At 50.5% G+C, this 20,619-nt stretch overlaps 1 protein-coding gene and 1 long non-coding RNA gene across 3 annotated transcripts; one reads left to right on the top strand and one right to left on the bottom strand.

The window, feature by feature from the left end:
* The first annotated feature begins 3,859 nt into the window (after nucleotides 1–3,859).
* LOC123828070 lies at nucleotides 3,860–6,326 on the top strand. The gene is made up of 2 exons (XR_006787413.1): nucleotides 3,860–4,036; nucleotides 5,862–6,326. It is a non-coding gene; the product is annotated as an uncharacterized LOC123828070 (long non-coding RNA).
* Nucleotides 4,077–10,891, bottom strand: S100B (S100 calcium binding protein B). Of its 2 annotated transcripts, none has more exons than XM_045852637.1 (3): nucleotides 10,736–10,891; nucleotides 7,753–7,891; nucleotides 4,077–5,335 (listed from the first exon to the last, which is right to left on the bottom strand). In XM_045852637.1, the coding sequence occupies exons 2-3, from the start codon at nucleotides 7,888–7,890 to the stop codon at nucleotides 5,195–5,197; spliced, it is 279 nt and encodes a 92-aa protein (XP_045708593.1). In that variant the 5' UTR covers nucleotide 7,891; nucleotides 10,736–10,891; the 3' UTR covers nucleotides 4,077–5,194. The 2 variants fall into 2 exon arrangements, with proteins under 2 accessions (XP_045708593.1, XP_045708595.1); XM_045852639.1 differs by having other exon boundaries at nucleotides 7,753–7,933; nucleotides 10,736–10,805.
* Nucleotides 10,892–20,619: the final 9,728 nt, after the last annotated feature.

Below are 20,619 nucleotides of genomic sequence, written 5' to 3'. Positions count from 1 at the left end.
AAACCCTTCCTAAAAATAGGAGAGGGAACACTCGTTTAATGAGGTCGATGTTACCTTATACCGAAACCAGACGAAGATAAGCATAGAACACTACACACTGATAGCTTGTAGGAGTATGGATACAAAAATCCTCAGAAACTACTATCGAACCAAATCTACAACATACAAATGGGCTTTATCCAATGAAAGCAAGGTTGGTTTAAGATCTGAGAATTAAGATGATATACCACATCAATAAAATTTAAACACACACACATGATCACCCTCAATAAGTGCAGAAAAAGCTTTAGATAAAACAGTGCTCTAGGGATAGAAGGGAAGTTACTTCACCTGATAAAGGATTTCTCCAATGAACCCACAGCTAACATCATACTGAATGGTGAAAGACTGGATGCTTTCTTCCCAAGATCAGGAATATTTAGGGAGGGGGTCCATCATACAAGGTGTGCCCACCAGGAGGAAGGGGATATGGGGTGCCCAAAGGTATGCCCTTAGGGCATAGCCTCCACCCTGTCCCTGACCAAGGAAGCTGTAGTCAGGAGGGGCCTGGCCAAGGATGGTGATGTCCCTGCTCAGGAGTCCTCAGGTGTTGGGGATGGGGAGGTCTCCCCTGCCCACTGCCTTGCACACAGTGTAATCTTGAGTGAGAGGCTACCCTACAGGCAGGACAGACACAGTTCTTCTGGAAGGACCACCCAGGGGTGTCCAGCCCGCAGGCCACGTGCGGCCCAGGATGGCGATGAATGCAACCCAACACAAAGTTGTGAATTTACTTAAAACCTTTTTTTTTTTGTCCATCAGTTTTCGTTTGTGTTTGTGCATTTAATGTGTGGCCCAGAGACACCAAAAGGTCGGACGCCCGACAGTGCTGCCTCACCAACCTGATGTTTCTTAACTTCCCTGAGGATCAGAATCACCGTGGCCAGACACAGCCCCATCCCAGATCTGGGAGGCCTGGCGCCTAGGATATTCAACAGGCCCCCACTAGAGCTTTGTGTGGAAGGAGCTGTGGAGCCCATGTGACCCAGCATTCCCTCCCCAGTGTCGACTCCCAGCCCCTCACAGGGGAAAGTTTCAGGAGCAGCCCTCACAGGATGGAAGGTTCCCAGGGACCTGCATGCTAAATTCGAGGGCAGGGGTGGTGGTGGTGGTGGGACGGTGTTTTCAAGAGAGCCTGGGGACACCAGGGTCTGTTCTTGAGGAGGTTGCCAGCCTCAGCCCGGGCTCTTCTCATGTCCAGCCTGCACCCAAACCATCCTGCTTAGCCTCCTTCCTGCCAACCTGCTTGAATGATGTTTATTTTTCACATTCATAGGAAGAGGCCAGTCCTTTTCTCAGCAAACGCAGGGAAAGGAGGCTGTGCCAGGTTCTCATCTGGCCAGATCTATCTGCAGTGACAGGAACCCAAGCTGTGTCCGGAGCAGAGAGGGATGGAATCTCCAGATTTGAACATTCTGATCAAGAAAATCGCAACACTATGCAAACAATAAGAAATTGCACATGTAAACAGGCTACTGAGGCTCATGTAAGATTATAATTGTCATCTAAGCCCCGAAATTTAATCTTTAATGTTCACCAAAACTGCCTTTCATTGAATTTGAATAAATGTGATAAATTTGAACTAGAAATAAAAAGAAAAACCCTGAAATAACAGCAGTCAAACCCAGGAGCTTCATGGGACAGAGAGGGGGGCATTCCTAGAGTTTCCCAGGAAGAGGCTGCAAACAGTGTCCAGGGCCTCAGCTGGTGTGTGAGGGCAGAAGGGCCCCTTTTGCCTTGGAGACTCGGATGGGGCCTTGCAGAGTGGAGCTGCAGGGAGAAGCTCCCAGACTCACGGAACTCCATGGGGTGCCATGCTGTGGATTCAAACCACCTGCAAGGGAGACATCCAGAGTAGGGCCCCAGGGCAACGGAAAGCTAACTTCCCTTGGTGGCTGTGTAAAACAGGGTCTGCTTGGAACAGGGCCAATGGCAGGGAGAGGATCTAGAATGGTGGGTGAGAGTCAGCTGGCAGAGGCCCCTGGTGCTGACCCCAGGGCCAGAGAAAGTGAGGAGGGCAGGGGGAGCCCAGACCTGTCCAACCCCAACCCCACCCCCCCGACCCAGCGGGAAAAGGCCAGGGAGGAGGGAGAATGGCCCAGGGCTCAAGCATTCGGAGGTCTTCAGGGAGGCAAGGATGGGGCGTAGGGAATCAATGTGTGGGAACCTGAGGCCAAGGGTTCCCCTCCCACGGACATGAGATGAAGTTTCTTCCTCTCAGTGGCAGGAAAGTCTGTCAGTTGTGTTGCCCAGACTTGGGGCAGGGACAACAGTGAATGCTGCGGCGGTCCACTGTGGTTGAGGGTGGTGGTCCCTGCAGGCTCCAGAGCCTTCAACAGCAGTTGTAAGTGCTGGGCCATCAAATGGGATCCTCTGCTCTGCTTCAGTCTCTGCCCCGAGAGCCACGATGCTGCGGTCAGGGTCATCCTTTGGGCCACTGTGGTCCAGTGTTGTGGAATAAACTCATGAACAGATGGGGCACAGAATTCGGTGTGGCTGATCTGGGTCATGAGGGAAAACACAGCCTGGGATGACAGAGGTCATTTAAAACGCAGTCTCCTTTGCAGGGACCTGATTCTCCCTGGGGATGCCTGAGGCAGCACCCAGCAGGCCATGTGGGGACCATCACCACTCGTTCATGGAACTGGACAGTACCTCTCGGTAGGAGCAGGTCCCTCTCAGTTGAGGGCAGGTCAGAGGAGGAGGATGGACGTGTTACAACCTGGAGCTCACCATAGTTCCGTAGTCGGTGCAAGGAAGCCCCCAGGACTCTCTGAGGGTGGCTGTGCAGTGCTGAGGAACAGCGTCTCTCCCGAGGGTGTGAAGCGCCGGATGGTGGCCCCGGAGGTCTACTCACACTGGAGTCCTCCTGAACAGCTCCCAAACTGGCTCGCATCTCTCCACCCCTGACCCTCATCCTCCAGAGATGCCGTCTCCGCTCCCGCCCTCCTGCTGGAAAGCCCTGGAGCAACCCCTGCCCTAGTGGTTAGGCCGAGCTCCTTTGGCCCTTTACCCTCAGCTGCCCCAGCTTTGGGGGTCCCCACTCCCTGCTGTGCCCCCGCCCAGCACACCCCTGGCTGCGTCCCGTGCACACCGCGGTAGGCATCTCCCCAGGAACAGGCGCGAGGGGCTCCTCCCCCGCAGGGTTTGCATTTCCCCTAGGGTGCTGTGCTGCTGCACCTGTTGAGCCAGAGGCTGTCTGGGGGGCCCTAAGGGACAGATCAGCCCCGCGCGGGAACGCGGAGCTAGAGTTTTCCCGGAGGGGCAGCTCGCCCAGCCCAGCCACATTCCACAGGGGGGCGGGGGCGGTCTTCTGAAATGACAACCACCACCCAGCCTTCTCTGTTGAGTCTGAGGCCAGGATCCAGCGTCCAAAAGGGGCCACTGATAACGTGAGACCAGCTCGCTAGAGAGCAGTGACAACGCCCCCATATGTCCCGCAGGAACAACGCGGGGCCGGAGCCTGAGTGGGGCGGGGCCGAGCCTGCAGCGGAGCGGATCCCGGAGAGCTTAGTTCACTGCGGACCGAGGTCCTGGCCCGTCCGTTACCGTCACGAATCCGCTGGGACCAATAGCGACTTCCCTGCATGGCTATTGGTCCAGGGAAGGTTTCAGGACGCCAACCGGACCGGAAGTTCCTGACCTGAGCGGGCGGGCGGAAAAAGCGCAGGGAATGTCGTCCTACACCGCGCTTTCTTCCCGGGTCCGCTACTCCACGCTCCACCCCTCCCCTGCCCCGCCCCGCTCCGTCCACTACGCGCTTCTCATCCCGCCCCGCCCCTCCGCGCCCCCGCCCCGCCCCTCCGCGCTCCCCGCCCCGCCCCTCCGCGCTCCCACTCTGCTCCGTACCCAACAGGCTTCTCCTCCCGTCCAGTCCCTCCGTGCCCGGCCCTCATCCAAACGTTCCCCTCCCCCCGACCTTCGCACCCGCCCTGGCAACTGCAGCATTGAGGAAAGCCGGGCCCCCTGCACTTGACTCCTTTTCCCAGTTTTGCAGGTACGTATTTCACTTTTATTTCGCGTTTAACGGCTACGGAGACTTGTCACAGTACTTTTATTTAATGCAAATACAAGCGATCAGCGTTTTAATGAAGCTGTGTCCTTCAATAAAACAGAAAAAGAGGTGGGTAAGATTAATCTGCATTTTCCTGGAAGTGATTTTTAATATTAGTAAGTTGATTAATTGAGACTTGATTTATTTGAATCCGTGGATGCAAAAACATAACAGTTCAGCTTTCCAAATACACCGACTTTACGAGCAGCACAAACAAGTCAGGAACGACATTCGCCAACAGACCAGACACATCAGCAGTGACCCATCCTCTCACAGACAGGGAAGGAGACGGAAGAGACGAAGCTACTTGCAGTGCACTTGTCTCCAGAGAGGCTCATCTGAAACCTTGGTCCTGAACCCCACCATCCTCCTGCAAAACACACACATGTCCCACAGATCCATCACAACGTGAGCCCATCGCAATTCCACCGAATGTGGAATATGTAGAGCCTTGATTCTCCGTTTTGATTAGTCTCAGTACTGGCTGGCTTATGAGACATTTTTCCATTTGGAACGGTTAGCATTAAATATCTACTGAGTAATTACAGCTCACTGTAGCAAAAGGGATCTAAATGAGCCAGGCTCTACAGGCTAGTGGGCCAGCATTGTCACTCCATCCAGCTACGCTAGGTTCCACTTGCACTGATGATGAACGAATTAAAGAAACGGCAGCCTTTTCGAAGGGTGGACAGAGCTTTGTAGTTTCACATGTAGTGGAGACTTAAGGAAACCACAAATACCCGATCTTTTTTTGGTAGTCAGTTTTGCTTTTTCCAGGTTGGGATTCTGAGCAGCCGTAACAGCCAGTATAGTACAGGCTTTGTGGCTGAGAACTGACTTTCCTACGTGGTATTGCCAGGAGTCCCTGGGACCGGTCAGCTAGCACGTTATGCCTAACATAGCGGAAGTGATGATAGGGACCGGTAAAGACAGCCCTTGGAAAGAGGTTTTCAATTTTTCATTCACAAAGTAAATCAAGCTTCCTAATTGCTACAACAGGGCCAGAAAGCTCAGCTCCTACTAGCCTGCAAGCCCTTTCTCTCTGCTTCCTTGTGTGACCTTCGCCTCTGTTACAGGAACAGCTTGACTGCTTTCTCTAGTTCATTCGTGTTCAAAGAACTCATGGCAGGCAGTGGTAACCATGGCAATGAAGGCCACAAATTCCTGGAAGTCACATTCGCCATCTCCGTCGTTGTCCAGCGTCTCCATGACTTTGTCCACAGCCTCCTGCTCTTTGATTTCCTAAGAGAGATCAGTCACGCAGCTTGTTTTTAAATGAAATTTAAGGCCATCAAAACACGATTCAAAGTTGGTTGGTTTTAAAAATCTGTATCAGGAATCACCTAAGGTGTAAAATACCAAATACCAGAAAGACCTGCTGTGACCCGGGCGGGGACTGTTGGTGGGGGATCTGTGCTTTCTCTACCTTACTTTAGCTGCTTGTAAAGACTGAATGGAGCACCGAGATCTGAAAACCTGCAGTTGTCAGCACTACACTTTAAACAAAACACCCGGAAAACAAGAATAGCATCTCAGTCAGCCTCCGGAGAGTGTTATAGGCAAATGTCTTGAAAGAAAAAATGAACTTTTGCCCCCCCCTACATTTTTCAGTTTCTATGTGTGGAAGTCCCTAAAGTGAGGGCTTCCATAGACTTTTGTGGTTTGAAAATGGTTTGTTTGTTTGTTCGTTTGCTGAAGTAGCTCTTGGGAGCATGCCCTAAATTTGTTAACCCTGTGTGTTCTTTCTGCCACTCGAGTTGCTTTCTAGGTGTCATGGAACTTTTCCTGATGGTTCTGCCCCACCCAGAAGCTGGGTGAATGGTTACAAAGTTCTCTGCGGAACAAACATGGTTCAGGGCGCAAAAAATGTGGCAATGAACGCCAAAGAAGAGCATCAATGCGGGGTGTTTAGAGTAACTAGCCTCCAGAGCAGCATTGTGGGCCTGAAGACGTCCGTGGCTTCTGCAATCTAGAACACGTGGAAGACTGAGATTCCGGCGGGGGCGGGGGGGGGCACCTAAAGCATCGGCCAAAAGGTGGATGGCAGCAGTGTGTTACTGCAATTACATTATAGGTTTGCCTCCAAACCAAAATTACCCTGATAAAACCAGGCCAACAGATGTTCATGATACCTTGGTACACTACTGTTGAATTGCTTATCTTTTATAAGTTGGGGTTACCACATGGTAAGCTTTTTCTATCTTTTAAAATAATAATAGCAGTTACTGGTTAACTATATGAGCTTTCACTATATGTTAAGCACTTGAAAAACACTGTGTCATTTCATCTTTACAACAAGCCTTTTTACAGAAGTAACTGGGACTCTGTTAGGTTAGAAGGCAGAATTGGTGGGACTGGATAACTAACACGTGAGCGACGCAGCGGTCACGGGGACATGCATGCCTGGGAAGCCAGTCCCGGAATCAGACGGGATGCCTCCCCCACCCCACCTCAAGCCTGCAGATCACTTCTCTTGCTCTGCTGGTGCCACTCACAGCACTGGAGTGTTTGGTGGGAGTGGGACAGGGGAGCCCCCAGGAAACCGGCAGACAGTGGGCGCTGCCCTGCTGCTGGAGCCTGGGTCTCGCCCCGCACTGAGAGGCTCAGCCGGCTGGGAGGGCAGCTCCCTGTCACTGCCAGGGTGCTCTGGTATCCTCCTCGGAATTAGCTCCTGGTCACCCATTAGTGCACTGGTTCGTTGGCCGGCCTGTTCCCCTCTGTGTGATTAGTCACGGCAGTGACCTCGGTTCTGGGCGCTAAGGGAAGGGCAGGTACCAGGTAGACTGCAGTTCACTGCCTTGGGGGCACAAGACTGACGTGCAGTAGAGACGGTGGGTGGCTGATCCAAGGGCAGGCACCGATGGGTAGGGAAGTGAGTCCTGGGTGAGGCCTCGGCATCCGTTCACCACAGGCCAGAGCGGCCCCCGCTTGGGGAAGGAGAGCTCACCAGGAGCCTCAGGCAGCTTCCTCAGTTAGGGTCCTAACCTGCCCAGCGCCCCTTATTCCATGAAGCACCTGACAAGCCCCCTACCCCCCAGGCCTCCAATGGGGGCAGCGCCCTCACGCCCTTGGTCAGGAAGGCTGTGGCCCTTCAGTGATGGGCCGGCCTGGGTGCCTCAGGAGCAGAGAGGCCGTGTCCTCGGGCCTGTGTCTCCCGGTATTGAACTTAAGAGTGCTCAGGAGGTGTCTGCTGAGTGAGCAGAATCGTCATCACCATCGGGGATGTGAAACATCTAGCTAAGCTAAAGGGACCCTTTTCTCCAAAACAAAAGCTCATCTTTAACATCTTATAGCACCGTGGTCCCTGAAAAGTCATGAGTCTGTTTTCCATCCGTTCTGCCATCCCCGCTGTGGAGCCTTAGATTTCTCAGAGAAGAGCCAGCATTATTTGGGATGTGGACTTTTGCCTTTGAGAGAGCACTTTTTCCTTGATGCTCCTACTAGACACAGAACAAATGAAAAGGAAGACAGCGGGGCCCAGCTAAGCTGGCCTCCGTGGTGCGGGTTTGGTGATGCACACAAGTTCTCAGGAGCTGCCTAGGAGTCCTGGAACAGGCCTGGAATCGCCTTCCCGGCCGCTCAGAAGGGAAAGTGCACGGGTGGTTTTGTAAGTGGAGAGGAGAACGCATAAACAGTCCGTTTTAAAAAGCAGGACTCACCTCCAAAAAATGGGAAAGCTCGTTGTTGATGAGCTCCTTGAGTTCGGACTTCTTCAGCTTGTGCTTGTCGCCCTCCCTTCCGGAATACTGGTGGAAAACATCAATGAGGGCCACCACGGCCTTCTCCAGCTCAGACATCCTGGGGGTCCACAGAGGGGAGAGGCCTTCTCATGCTTTTTGCCTTGTGTTACACAGAACAGTTAACATGTTACCTGTGCAGACCTCCACCCGGAGGAGGGGGCTGGGCCAGCCTTGGGGCATCTCCCTTGTCTGGCTTAGAGCAGGGCATTCTGGGAACTTGCTGGGCTGTCACCGCTCTCTCATCCACCTTTTAGAGCGGATGCTCTTCCCCGGTCCCTTCTCTGTTCCTGTCTGCCACCTTGATGAGTTCCTAGGCCCTCTGGCTTCTCTGGTTGGGTTTGGCTAATGGGAAACTTCAGCAAAAATATGGAGGCAGGGCAGGAGGGAGTGCTGGGATTGACCCCTGCCTCCCCCTGGGGCCACCCTCTGCCCTGGCAGGGCTCCCAGGCAGTAACAGAACGGGCGAGCAGAGCGGCAGCTGCAAGCTGTTCGATTCAACAGGAAGAGGTAAGGTGACGAGCCAGAGGAGGGTACAAACATCAGTATTATCTTTGTACCCTCTTGATAAACAGCTGGAAGACGGGAGAGCCCCGTTCATACAGCAGCACGTACACGTTACTAAGAGTAAATTTAGTATGAGAAGTACAGCTCCTTCCAAAAGATTTTAAGGATCATAAAACAGGAATTTGCTTTCTTTTGAATTAATGTATAAATTTGACTCATTTTAAATACAAATCTTTACTGGAAAAATAAATATGGTAGAATTGCCACATTTTTTTTAAAAGAAGATCAATGAAAAGTACATTGATGAACCAGAAGCAAAAATGTATTTTCAGGTTATAAGTTAAGCTGGTTCCGCTATGGGAACAGGTGTGTAGGAGGCACCACCGCCAGGTGCTGACTCAGGCGAATGGGGGGTGTCGCTTCTTCACTCCCAGGTGTTCCCGTGCAGCCGTCAGGGTCAGAAACGGCCCACTCCCCTGCACGCACACCCGATACCAGGGCCTGTGTCCCGAACAAACACCTGCCCCGTCCCGGGGGTTAGGGCACATTTTACGAAGGGTAGTTTTCAATTGTTTCACAAAACTGAGACACAGGAGAAATTTACCAACTTTTGACCTTGAATTCTTATTAAAGAATGTTAGCACTATAATAGTTAAGAAAAAAAGACAAGAATTACATCAAATTGTTGAAAAATCATTCCCATGCTGAATGTCACATCTTAAAAATAACTTGAAGTAAAACATTTAAAATTGTATTTATTTCTGCCTTCCTAAGGGACAGAGAGTTCAGGATGTTTGTCTTGGCCTGGTCTTTGCTGGAGTCGTGCTGTTGATTATCAGTCCGCTTTGCTTTGCTCCGAAGTCCCTAATCATTGGATACATCAGATGTAGATAGAGCGATTCAGATGGATTAAAATCTTTAACATTTCCTACTTTCTTTTCCTTTGCACTCAAGTTTCAATTATTGATTTTTTTTTAAAGAAACAAAACAACCCTGGCCAGGTAGCTCAGCTGGTGACAGCATCATTCCGCTGTGCAGAGGGTGCCGGCTGATGCCAGGTCAGGGTAGAAACAAGAATCAACCAATAAATGCGTAAATAAGCAGAACGACAAATTAGTGTCTCCATCTTTTTCTTTCTGTCTCTGTCCTTTTCTCTCTCTAAACTCAATTTAAAAAAGAAACAAAAACCCCCAAAACTTTTACATTATCCTGATGCTTCTCAAAGTCCATGATGATTTGGGGAAGAGGAAGGAAAATTATTTACTTTTCGTGGAAAAATATGACCAGTGAGATTTTTAAGAAGGGAGACAAAACATTCTTCATATATTTTAAAATTCCATAAAACGTGGTTGTCTTCATAGCCATACTACAAGTTAATTAAAACAATTTTCCTGTTAAATTATTCCCTTTGACTAAGAAACAATTGATGGTTTAAAGCTTATCTTTTAAGAGAAATGGAAATGAAATATCCATGTTTCCTGTTCACTTCATTCTGTGAATGTTATTCCTGCATCAACTAGCCTCTTACTCCTGCATTACTCTCTATATGTCAAAACCAAGAGAGATTTTGGGCTTTTACTTCTTTTTTTTAAGATTTTATTTATTTATTTTTAGAGAGGGCAGGGAGGGAGAAAGAGACAGAGAGAAACATCAATGTGCGGTTGCTGGGGGCCGTGGCCTGCAACCCAGGCATGTGCCCTGACTGGGAATCAAACCAACAACCCTTTGGTTCGCAGCCTGCGCTCAGTCCACTGAGCTACGCCAGCCGGGGCTGGCCTTTTACTTCTTAGAAGGACACATCACACATGATGTGATGGTCCCCTGAGAAATGATAAGACTGATGACAGTTAAACTCACCATAAACCCTGAATTCTTTGACTCGTTTATAATTTATTTGCAAAGCCCTCTCAGTTCCCGTGGGAGTTCAGACTGGTGCCCAGAGGACCCTGACATCCCCCTTTGAGAGGAACGGGAACAGTGAGAGGCAGTCCTGGCCCGGGGCCAAGACAGGCGCAAGGAAGAGAGAAAATCTGTATCTGTAAGATAGAGCTACATAGCATCAGGTTGCCGCCACCCTCAGTCCTGAAGAAGCAAAACCCTCCTCTTCAAAGAGGGAAGAGTCAATATTTGCGGCACTTCTGGGGAAATGTCAGCAATCACCTCTGAGCCCCAGACGGCGGTTCTCTGATGTATGGTAACAAAAAACACGGGCAAAGGGACCCTCCAGCTGCCACGGGCTAAGGCGGTCGTGTCCCCTACGCAGCAGTAAGATCCATTGTAGCACTTTAGAAATGCTGCAATGATCCTGAAGGATCTTTTTAAACTACCGCCCAGCTCTCCAACCCACCCTCCGAGTCCCCTGCCCCCTCCCCCCAAAAAGCAGGGTGCCCCCCCTCACGTTGTGATCTCGGTCGCTGGCTCTTCGTGGTCACCTCCTGGCTGCAGCGTCCTGCGTGGCAGGAGAGGTGGGCAGGGGCAGCCTTTTATCCCTTCCTCTGGGCGTGGGCCCCTTGTGCAGTCCCACTGCAGGCCCAGGCGGCCAATGGGGGCTGAGGGCCGAGTGGGGAGGGGGGCTGGGGCAGCCAGGCCGGCACACAGGGCTGCATTGACCGAGCTGCCACCCGGGGCCTGCGCTGGGGCCAAGGAAGAAAACTGCCTGTGGGGCAGGAAGTGAGGAGTCAGCTTTTGTGCTATTTTTAATTTATACATGAATATTAATGGTCTTCTAAAAGCAAGGTTGGGGGTGGGAAGAGTAGAGAGCCGGATTAATTGATTCAAACAAAGCAAATGTTCAGCCAAGAACGCGGAGCGTCCAAGTGCAGGCTGGCCCACGCTGTTTTCCAGTGCAGAGGCCTCCGAGCTCCCTCCTGCCGCCAGCTCCCCCAGCGTGGCCCCCAGCAGCAGGCAGCATGCCTGCGGACATCTGCACCCCGAGCTGAGCAGGGCTGCCTCGAGGAGCCGCCGCGCCCGGCACCTGCAAGGACTGAACTGCCTGGTAAAAAACTACCTGATGCATTTCGGGGGAAATCCTTGTTTAATGTGGTTGAGGGCACCAGCCGGGCATTCTGCAAGGACGAATGCTTGCGGACTTTCAGACCCGGACAGTGCCCTGAGACCCGGCCTGTCCGAGCACCCTTCTCCGCAGAGCCACAGGTTCTGGGCCTCACCGAGACTGAGGCCGCACAGCAGCCACGGGAAAGCCAGGCCCAGCCACCCTGTCGCTCGTCTTCTGTGGCACCTTACCTGGGATATTTCCAAGCAGAAACCCAAAAGGCAGGCACTCCTTCAGACAATTATCCAACAGACATCAGCTCCAAAGTCATCAGAAGGTGCCGGGACCCGAATCAGGGCCTTCTGACTCAGGTTCACGGTGGCCATGGAAGGACCCAATGGCACAAAGATGCCTGTGGACGCAGTGGCTTTGTTGTCATCTGTTTTACCAGGGACTTCTTGTCTGTTCAACACCCAGAGTGTGGCCTGGAACGGCACGGGGCTGTTAGCCTCGGGACCTGAGTGGTCCCAGCCTGGACCCCCGGCCTGGCTCTTACCACCATCAACTGTGGGAGGGAAAACGTGAGCCCGGTTTACACGTGGGCCTGCAGGCGGTGCCGGCGCCTGCCCCGACGGACAGAGGCAGCACTGCGGCCCCGCTGAAGGTGACCCTGCCAACGTGGGGAAGGGAGGTCCTCTCGGGGGCTGAACTTCGGGCAGCACGCTGGGCTGTCCACTATGTCTGGAGTGGGAAGTGGCCAGTATATGGATGTGCATTCATTCTGGAGAGGCTCCTAGTATTTGGCCCACAACTTGGAAGGAACAGGGTTGGAAGCCTGGCTCTGGGAGAGGTGTGTAGACGGACCCCTGCATGAACACCATGTGCACACACTGTGTTCCCAGTGAAGCCCACCCACGGGCTCATGCTGCAGAAGAGGCCCTGGATGGTCAGGTGCACGGTGACAGACCCTCTGGGGCCAGACCCAGACATGTCTTGTCCACGTACTCTGTTCAGCCGGCTCTGGCTGCCACCAGTCCAGGGCTCGCTCCGAGTGTCCGTGAGGGAAGTGACCACGTGGCAGGCTTGGATGTGTACACGGGCCCAGCATCGTGGCCTTCCCTCACCAAAGCTGACCTGGCTGCTTGCTGCTGCCACTGCTCAGTGCCTGAGCTGCCAGCAGCCAAGACCAGCGTCGAGTCCTGTGGGGACCAGCCAGACGCCTGGTGGCAGGTTGGTTTCACCGGGCCTTTTCCATCATAGAAGGGGCAGAGATCTGTCCTCCTGGGAACAGGCATATATTCTGGGTATGGATTTGACTTCCCTATCTGTCCTGCTTCTGCTGGCACCGGCATCAGTGACATCACAAAAGCCTGGAATGGCCTTCTGGACAACGTGGCATGTGATCGGGAAACTCATTGCAAACAAAGGAAGTGCAGCAATGGACTCAGGCCCATGAAGTTACGTGGTTTTATCACACGTCCCAACACTCAGAAGTGGCAGGCCCACTTGACAGGCGGAATAGCTTCCTGAAGAGCCGGTGACAGTGCCCGGTGGGAGGCAGCCTCCTGAAGGCGCGGGGTTCTACATCACAGGATACAATACATGCTTCGAACCCGGGGCCATAGTGCGGGGTCGTGTCCCCACAGCCAGAATGCCCCTCTCACGGGTACACCTGCAGAAATCTCGTTTTTTGTCGGGGCACTTTGAGATGGTTTGGAGAGCTTGGTCTCCAGAGGTCAGTGCTTCCACCAGCTGTCACAGCTGTGGTTCCACTGAACTGCCACCTGGCCGCTTTGGGCTCCTTATGCCTCTGAATCAACAGGCAAAAAAAAAAAAAAAGGTGAATCTACTGGCTTGAGTGATGGATCCCAGTTACCAAGGGCGATGTTGGGTTTCTGCAACACAGTGGAGGCCAGGAGGGTTATGGTGCCCAATGGCATCTGGGAAATTGGGGCATCTCTTACTACTTTCATGACCAGTGGTAAAGGTTTATGATAAACAGCAGCAACCCAAAAATAGAAATACAGCAAGACTATTGAAAACTCGGGGCCTTCAGAAATTAAGCTTTGGGTGACTCTACTCACTAAGGGACTCAGAGTGGGATCTTGCTGAGAGGGCCAGGAAGCTTCGGGATGGACCAGCCATGATGTCGCTGACCTGCAGTCTTGCTGCCCGTCACGCAAACGAGGGCTGTCTGCACGTGCTCTGCTTGTTATCTGCATGTGTTGATTCACTAACCATTTTCTTCTCCCCAGTTTTTATTTCATAAACAAACTGTCGGAGGCTGGCATTTCAGTTTAATCTTCAGGTAACTGAATTTTCAGAGGAGTGGGTATAGCGGTGGGTGCGTGACTGCTGGGGCTGTGTGTCTCCTCACTTGGGGGCGAACTTCTTCACTTGTCACGAAGACAGCTGTGTCTTTTTAGGGAGAGACATAGCATTGTTTACTTGTTGCAAGGCAGTCCAAATGTGTGTAGAATGTTGCTCATGGATGCTGGGTGGCCAAAGGGTGGACAGTGCCCCCTGTAGATTCATTGCCTCTTGGGTCCGAATCTCTGCTTCAGCACCTGCATGGCGTTCACCGACTGGACTCTCTAATCGCAGATCCTGGCAGTGGCCGTGATGGGAAGTTTTGTAGTGAGGGCGTCAAAAGGGGCAAGGGGCTTCCTTCCATGGTTTGCCCCTTTGTCTCACTCCTCCTTCACAGTCCTGCACAGCATCCAGTGGTGCTCTGCACCAGCCACACGTCCAGCGAGGGCAGTGCTTGGTGACCTTGCAACCTGGCCTGGGTGGGCCCAGGGGCCATTTCACCCTGATTCTCCTGACATGGGCACAGCACGCTCCAGAACTTGCATTCACACCAGCTCCCCACGCTGTCGGCATGTCCACCCCCCAGCCACAGCCTGCCTGTGCCCTGGAGGGTGTTTCTCGTGACCTCCCTGGTATGGTCACTGCGAAGCCCAGGCTCCCCTTCACAGTGGCACCCCAGCCCCCTGCGTGCTCCGCCCCCAGCCTGGGCTCACCTGGCCTCTCCGGGGTTGTGTCAAGCACTGGGAAGGGCTGCACTTCTACGCTGCTTGCAAGCTAACCAGTCGGCCTGTTCTCGTTTCACCCATGCTGGCAGGAGGCATGAGGTTCCCGGGCCAGAGTTTACTCGCAGAAGAACTGGGGGTCAGAGCTGCTCTTTCGAGCTGGTTCCCCTAGTCCCCGGCTGCGGGGCAGATGGGCCTGGATGAGGGTGTGCACATGCGGGGCCTGTGTCCTAGGAGGGCTCGCTGAGCTGGGGGCGCTGCTGCCTCGTCCTCCTTCCTCAGGATCGTTCCCTGCCCCAGCCTGGAGAAAGCGCTGCAGAAAGCGCCTGCAGAAAGCGCTGGCCTGCAGAAAGCGCTGCAGGCGCCTGGCCTTCTCGGCGTCCACATTACTGGGCAGTACCGTGCAGGACGCCAGGGCCGTGGCAGCGGTCTGTCCCAGCAGGCCCTCCCACTGCACCCACCCGCGGACCAGCTCTGGCGCAGGCAGCCTGCGGACTTCTCCAACACGCTATGAAGCCCAGGCTTGGGAGGGGGGGTGGGGGGGGCGGGCTTCTAAGTCTGTTTCTTCCTTGGTTATTCTGTCTCATCCGCAGTCTACCCTTTAGGTTTGTCCGTGTAGTCACCATCCTGTCACAGTTTTGTAATTTTTTTATGTTACACTTGCCCTGGTCAAAGCGCTAGGGGGTTTCTGTCTCTTGATTGGACCCAGACTGACACATCAGGCAACAACAACAATAAAATAAAAGGGTTTATTAAGTTTTTACTATTCTTCTGTTGGTCTAAAATGATTTCAAAATAAAAAATTTAGCCCTGGTGGGCGGCTCGGTTGGCTCAGGCTGGAGCATCGTGCCGTACACCAACAGACTGCGGTTTCAATTCCCAGTCAGAGCCACCCCTGGATGGCGGGTTCGATCCCTGGCCCGGGCGCGCAGGGAAGCAGCCTATTAATGTTTCTCTCCCACACCAGTGCTTCCGTCTGTCTCTCCCTCCCTCTCTCTCTAAAACCAGTGATAAAATAAATATCCTTGGGTGAGGATTGAAAAATAAGAATAAATTAAAACATTTAAAAAATCTTATATGAAAAATGTCAACTTAGCAGCAGAAACAAAATGGAAGAAATCAAGAGTGCTGATGCTGAAATCAACAGTTACTTTTTGAATATATAAAATCCCCAAACTGATGTACTATGGTTTTTTTGTTTTTTATTTATTTTTATTATTATTTTTTTACCCAACAAACCACTCTGGACACCAAATGTGTGTTTTTTTTTTCTTTGCATCGACCGATTTTCCTGCACCAGCAGGCTGTGCTGCAATTCAGTGCAATCCTGATGTTCCTGGCTCGTACCTGGAGTTCCTGCCGCCCCCACAGGTTAGGGGCTCAGTCCCACAAGACCACCGCCCCCACTTCAGACGTCGGTTGCAAGTCCCAGGCCACATGTACTTCTGATTGATTGCCTGTAAATTGAGGCTTCCCATGACCCCCTCCTCAGGTTCAGTAATTTGCTAGAATGGCTCACAGAACTCAGGGAAACACCTAATTTACTGCTACTGGTTTATTATAAAGACTATCACTCAGGGACAGCCAAATGGAAGAGATGTGTGGGGTGGGGCATGGGGGATGGGGCGGAGCGTCCCTGCTCCCCCGGCGCATCACTCTCCCAGCGCCTCCACCCTGTGTTTGCCGACCTGGAAGCTGTCTGAACCCCAACCCTTGGGGGCTTTATGGAAGTTCCGTTACATGGGCACAACTGATTCAACCACTGGCCATCGTGAGTAACTCGCCTGCGTGGGGGTGGGGCTGAAAGGTCCAATCCCCTAATGGGAAGGTTGGTTTCCCTGGTAACCTGACCCCATTCTGAAGCTCTTTAGGGGTCCACAGAGTCACCCCATTAGTATAGTCCCAGGTGTGGTTGGAAGGGGCTCCCTGAGAGTAGCGGAAGGTGCTCCTCCACCCCACCACCCAGGGAGTCACAGGGCTTTAGAAGCCGTGTGCCAGGAGCCAGGACCAAGACAAATTATCTATTTCTTATTATATCACAATATCACACAATGTAATAAGCCATTGTAACTGTAAATAGCCCACCTAGAAAAGGCATATGTACTGTTGCCCAAATAATAAGCAACCGCAGGGAGACAGAAAACCAACAGAGGCTGGTGGTTGGGTAGCGATCGCCACCTGGCTGTGTGTGAGCCTTGAAGAAAGGTGTCTACTGTGAGTGACCCCGGACCGACCCCTCTGGCCTTGCCGTCTCTGCAGCCAAGAGCCATCTGCTTGGTCAGTGTTCACGGCACTACTGAGAAATGCCCAGCATTTCCGTCTGCAAAGCGGGATAACTGGGAGGAGGTGACGGAGGCTCAAACCCTCCCATGCCTAGGTCACAGTGGCTCGTGTGACCTCATGGTAAAGGTCCGCTGAGGGGCTGGCTCCAGGGAGGGGCTCAGCATTGGTCACGGTAGGGAAGGAGTCCACTTCCCAGGCAGGAGTGCTTTCTCCATCCAGGCACTGGGCACGAAGCTTCTGCCAAGTTCTTCTCCCGTCACTTAGAGGCTCCTTCTCTCTTCCGCCCATCCTGCATCCACTCAGCAAACCTGCAGCACCAATTAGTTCAGTTAGCCAACCAAGGCCTCCTCGCTGGGTCTGTTCATAGGGCGGGAAGAGTCATTCTGGCTTGAGTTTTCCAGAAGGAAAAGGCCTTGGGTAGCGACATTGTTCTCCGCATAAAAGACAGTGCCATCCGCCACCAAGCTGCTCACGAGGTTGGTTGCAGTGACCCATGCCCGTTGGGAGAAAAGGACGCCTGTGTTCTAAACGGACGTGGGAGAAGGAACAAAGACTTATGTTGTAGTAATTGCAAGGGTGGAGGCTATGAGAATTAATTGCCTTTCCTGATCTAAAGAAGGCTGCTACCAGCCACAGGTGGCCAGGGGCCAGGGCTCAAGGGTGGAGTCATGGGGCCGGGTTCAAATCCTGCCTCTGTGGGGAGAACGTTAGCAAATGACTTCACCTTTTTCAGCCTCAGTGACAGCAGAAAAGCAGTGCCCCTCAGAGGACTGTTGGAGGAGTAAACGAAGTTTTGCACATACACAACTGTGTACGAAGGGTGTGACACACGCAATTAGTGGTCATTATTGTCATGAAAGGTACTGTTCTCGTTTATCAGAGAATCTGGACCTGTCAGGTGAACTCCTGGGACAACAGACAGCCAAAGCCACGCCGAGGGCAGGACAGGGATTTCTCTCCGAGCGAGCATGTGAGGGGCCAGCGGTGCAGCACGAACTCACGGGGCTGCTTCAGAACACTCTGAGTCCAGCAGGCCCCCGTTTGGCAAGTTGTGGTAGCGTATCTGTATTTGGTGAGGATCATGTTTTATTATTTTTATATCACATCAAATTCCATGAATGCATTTGGTTTCTAAGCAGTCATTCCAAAAGCACTGCTCCCTTTCAGGAGGGCAGCCCAGCGTGAGCAGAGCTGCCGGGGTTTGCTTTGGATCCATGGCAACGTTAGGGCCAGTCGAAACAACAGGGCTTTTGTTTTTGTTTTTGAACTTTTCCTTCTTCTTTTTTTTTTTTTAATTTTGAGTCGGGACTGGAGCTGGGAGCACAGCGAGTGCACTCTCCTCAGCCTCGCTTTGTGTGTGTGAGGTTTCTTGCCCAGGGAACGGCGTCTCCACGAAATGGGAGAGGGAGTGTTGAACCGAAGCCAGGGAACGGCATCGGAAGGAAAGTCACGTTTTCCCCTCTGGGTGGAACTGTCGCAGGCGTTTATTTGAGTATATTTTTTCATAACTTTTAAGTACCCTTGGAAATTTGCCATAAAATCATGTCAGGTTTAAAGTTTAAAAGAATCAGTATATTAACCTCTTTGGTTTTTTACTCAGTGGGAATAATTTTTAATTTACTTTGTGGTCATCGCGCATTTTTATACCTTTGTCCCCTGGTGGGCCCAGGATAGTGTTCAACTGCGTTAAGCTAAAGGAACAACAAAAAAACCCTAATCGATTGATTGTTAAAATTATTTAACTAATAAGAATTTATACACCTTGATTTAAAAAATGTTTCTGTGAGACGGTACCATCTCCAACAAGAATTATCCAGGAGGTGGGAATGAGTTAGTTATTTTGAGGTTTAAATAATGTACCAGAGAAAATGGAGAACATGAAAGATAAGGACGTATAAACCGGAGCCAAACCCCTAGTAGTATATAATTTTGTGTCTTCCTTTCTGATAGTTATTCCTTGTATTTATTTATTGCCTTACTTGCCTCCTTGTGCTGCCCAGGATTTCCTGTTGTGTTTCCTATTGTTTGTTACGATTTCAAATCTACTTGTAATGGCTTAACTGATGTTGTTTTGATCCAAGGCAAATTTGTTTACATGGGGGGTGTTGCGTCAGGATGATGTCATCAAAATTACTGTACTGATTCATATGAACACAAGGTGGAGCAACTATGACGTAATGGCCATTTAAACTTGAACACCAACAGTCTGTGAGGACTTACCCAGAGTGTTCAGTCAGGCAAGGCTGATCTAAATAGCTCTCTGAAGCTAAAGGCTGATACTTTTTGCTGATCTAAATAGCTCTCTGAAGACCTTGGGCCAGGCTCCTCTCTGCCAGCAGTGATGAAAACTGTGCAGCGGCCCATGAAGGAGACCACCTTGTCCGTCAACACCGGCACCTTGGCTCCACTCGCATCGTGCTCTAGTGACAGGGGTCTTTCAGTAAGTGCTGGCAGCTGGACATTGGCTGCTGGTTGGCTGGCTAGCTGACTCTTCTGAGAACCAACTCAGCTCAGAATGGTCCACTTGACTAAATTTGGACTTAAATTTCTTTCATCTCCCCTTTGCCTGGAACAATAGCATAATTAATCTGTCATTGGTTTGGAGTATGCTTGTATTTCTGTATTGGCTTATTAAAAGATATTATCCTGTAGGACGTTGGCTTAGGAGATATTATTATGTTATTTCCAGCAGTGAACTTATGTTAAATAAATTACTGGCAAAGACACTCTCTGTCTCTGAGCATAATTTTGCTGTGAACAAACACCTATAAAATGTTGAATAGAAGTCGTGAAGGTGGATACGTATGCCTTGTTTCTAATATAATCTTTTTTTTTAAAAAGATTTTATTTAGAGAGTGGGGAAAGGGGAGAAAGAGGGAGAGAAACACCAGTGTGTGGTTACCTCTTGCACAACCCAGGCATGTGCCCTGACTGGAAACCCTTTGGCTCGCAGGCCCACACTCAGTCCACTGAGCTACACCAGCCAGGGCTCTGATATAAACTTTCAGTGTAACATCAAGTATGATTTTAGTGATAGGGTTTTTGATTGATGCCTTTTAACAGATAGGTGTTCTTGTCAAATCCTTTCTTCTTATTTATTGAAAATGATTACATTTTTCTCCTTTATTCTGTTAATATGGTGAATTATATTAATTTTCTCAGTATATATTGTTGGGATTGATTTACTAATGTTTTGTTAATGTAATGTTTAGGGTTTTTGCATGTTTTTATGAGAGATATTAGTCTGCAATTTTTTCTTGTATGTCAGGTATTTCTGTTAGAATTACGTTTGCCTCATAAAACAGACTGGGAAGTATCCATCCCCTTGCAATGACTTAAAATTTTATTTAATATTGGTATTATTTATTGCTTATACACTTGATGGAATTCACCACTGAAACCATTTGGGGCTAGCCTTTTCTGAGTTCCCCCCAAAAATAAATGTATTAAGTGATATTAACATATATAAATCACACTTGGTCATGATATATAATCACTTTATATTGTCATTGGATTGTTTTGCTAACATTTTATAGCAGTTTTACCCTGGCTGTGTAGAACCAATTAGGAAGCATTTCGCTTTTCTCTAGTTTCTGGAAGGATTTGTATAATGTTGGTATTATTTTTTATATGTTTGGGAGCATTTATTAGTGATGCCATCTGGGCCTTGAGTATTCTTCATAAGAAGGTTTTAAATGCTGAAATCCATTAACTATACAGATTTTCTAAATATTTTTTGTTTTGCTATTTGTGTTTTCCAAGAATTTTGTGGAACTTGTCAAATATTTTGACAAAGTTTTGTAATATGTTTATCCTTTAAAAATGTATAGAATCTACAGTGAATTTTTTCACTCCTCATATTGGTACTTCGTTTTCCTGTTCCCTTTTTTAATTTGGTAAAATGTAAGTACCATAAAGTACACCCTTTAACCATGTATAAATGTGCAGTTCAGTGTATTAAATATTCATATTGTT

The sequence above is a fragment of the Phyllostomus hastatus genome, unplaced genomic scaffold (assembly GCF_019186645.2).
Source record: "Phyllostomus hastatus isolate PE091 unplaced genomic scaffold, TTU_PhHast_1.1 phas_contig_948, whole genome shotgun sequence".
In the NCBI taxonomy this organism is placed as follows: Eukaryota; Metazoa; Chordata; class Mammalia; order Chiroptera; family Phyllostomidae; genus Phyllostomus; species Phyllostomus hastatus.
Note: the sequence above shows the minus strand (reverse complement) of the source record. Positions and strands in the feature narration are given on the sequence as shown.

Excerpts from the sequence above, each read along its gene's own strand:
- S100B (XM_045852637.1), bottom strand. The coding sequence starts at position 7,890 with ATGTCTGAGCTGGAGAAGGCCGTGGTGGCCCTCATTGATGTTTTCCAC. Across the intron at positions 5,336-7,752 it reads AGCTTTCCCATTTTTTGGAG|GAAATCAAAGAGCAGGAGGC; the intron begins GTGAGTCCTGCT and ends GATCTCTCTTAG.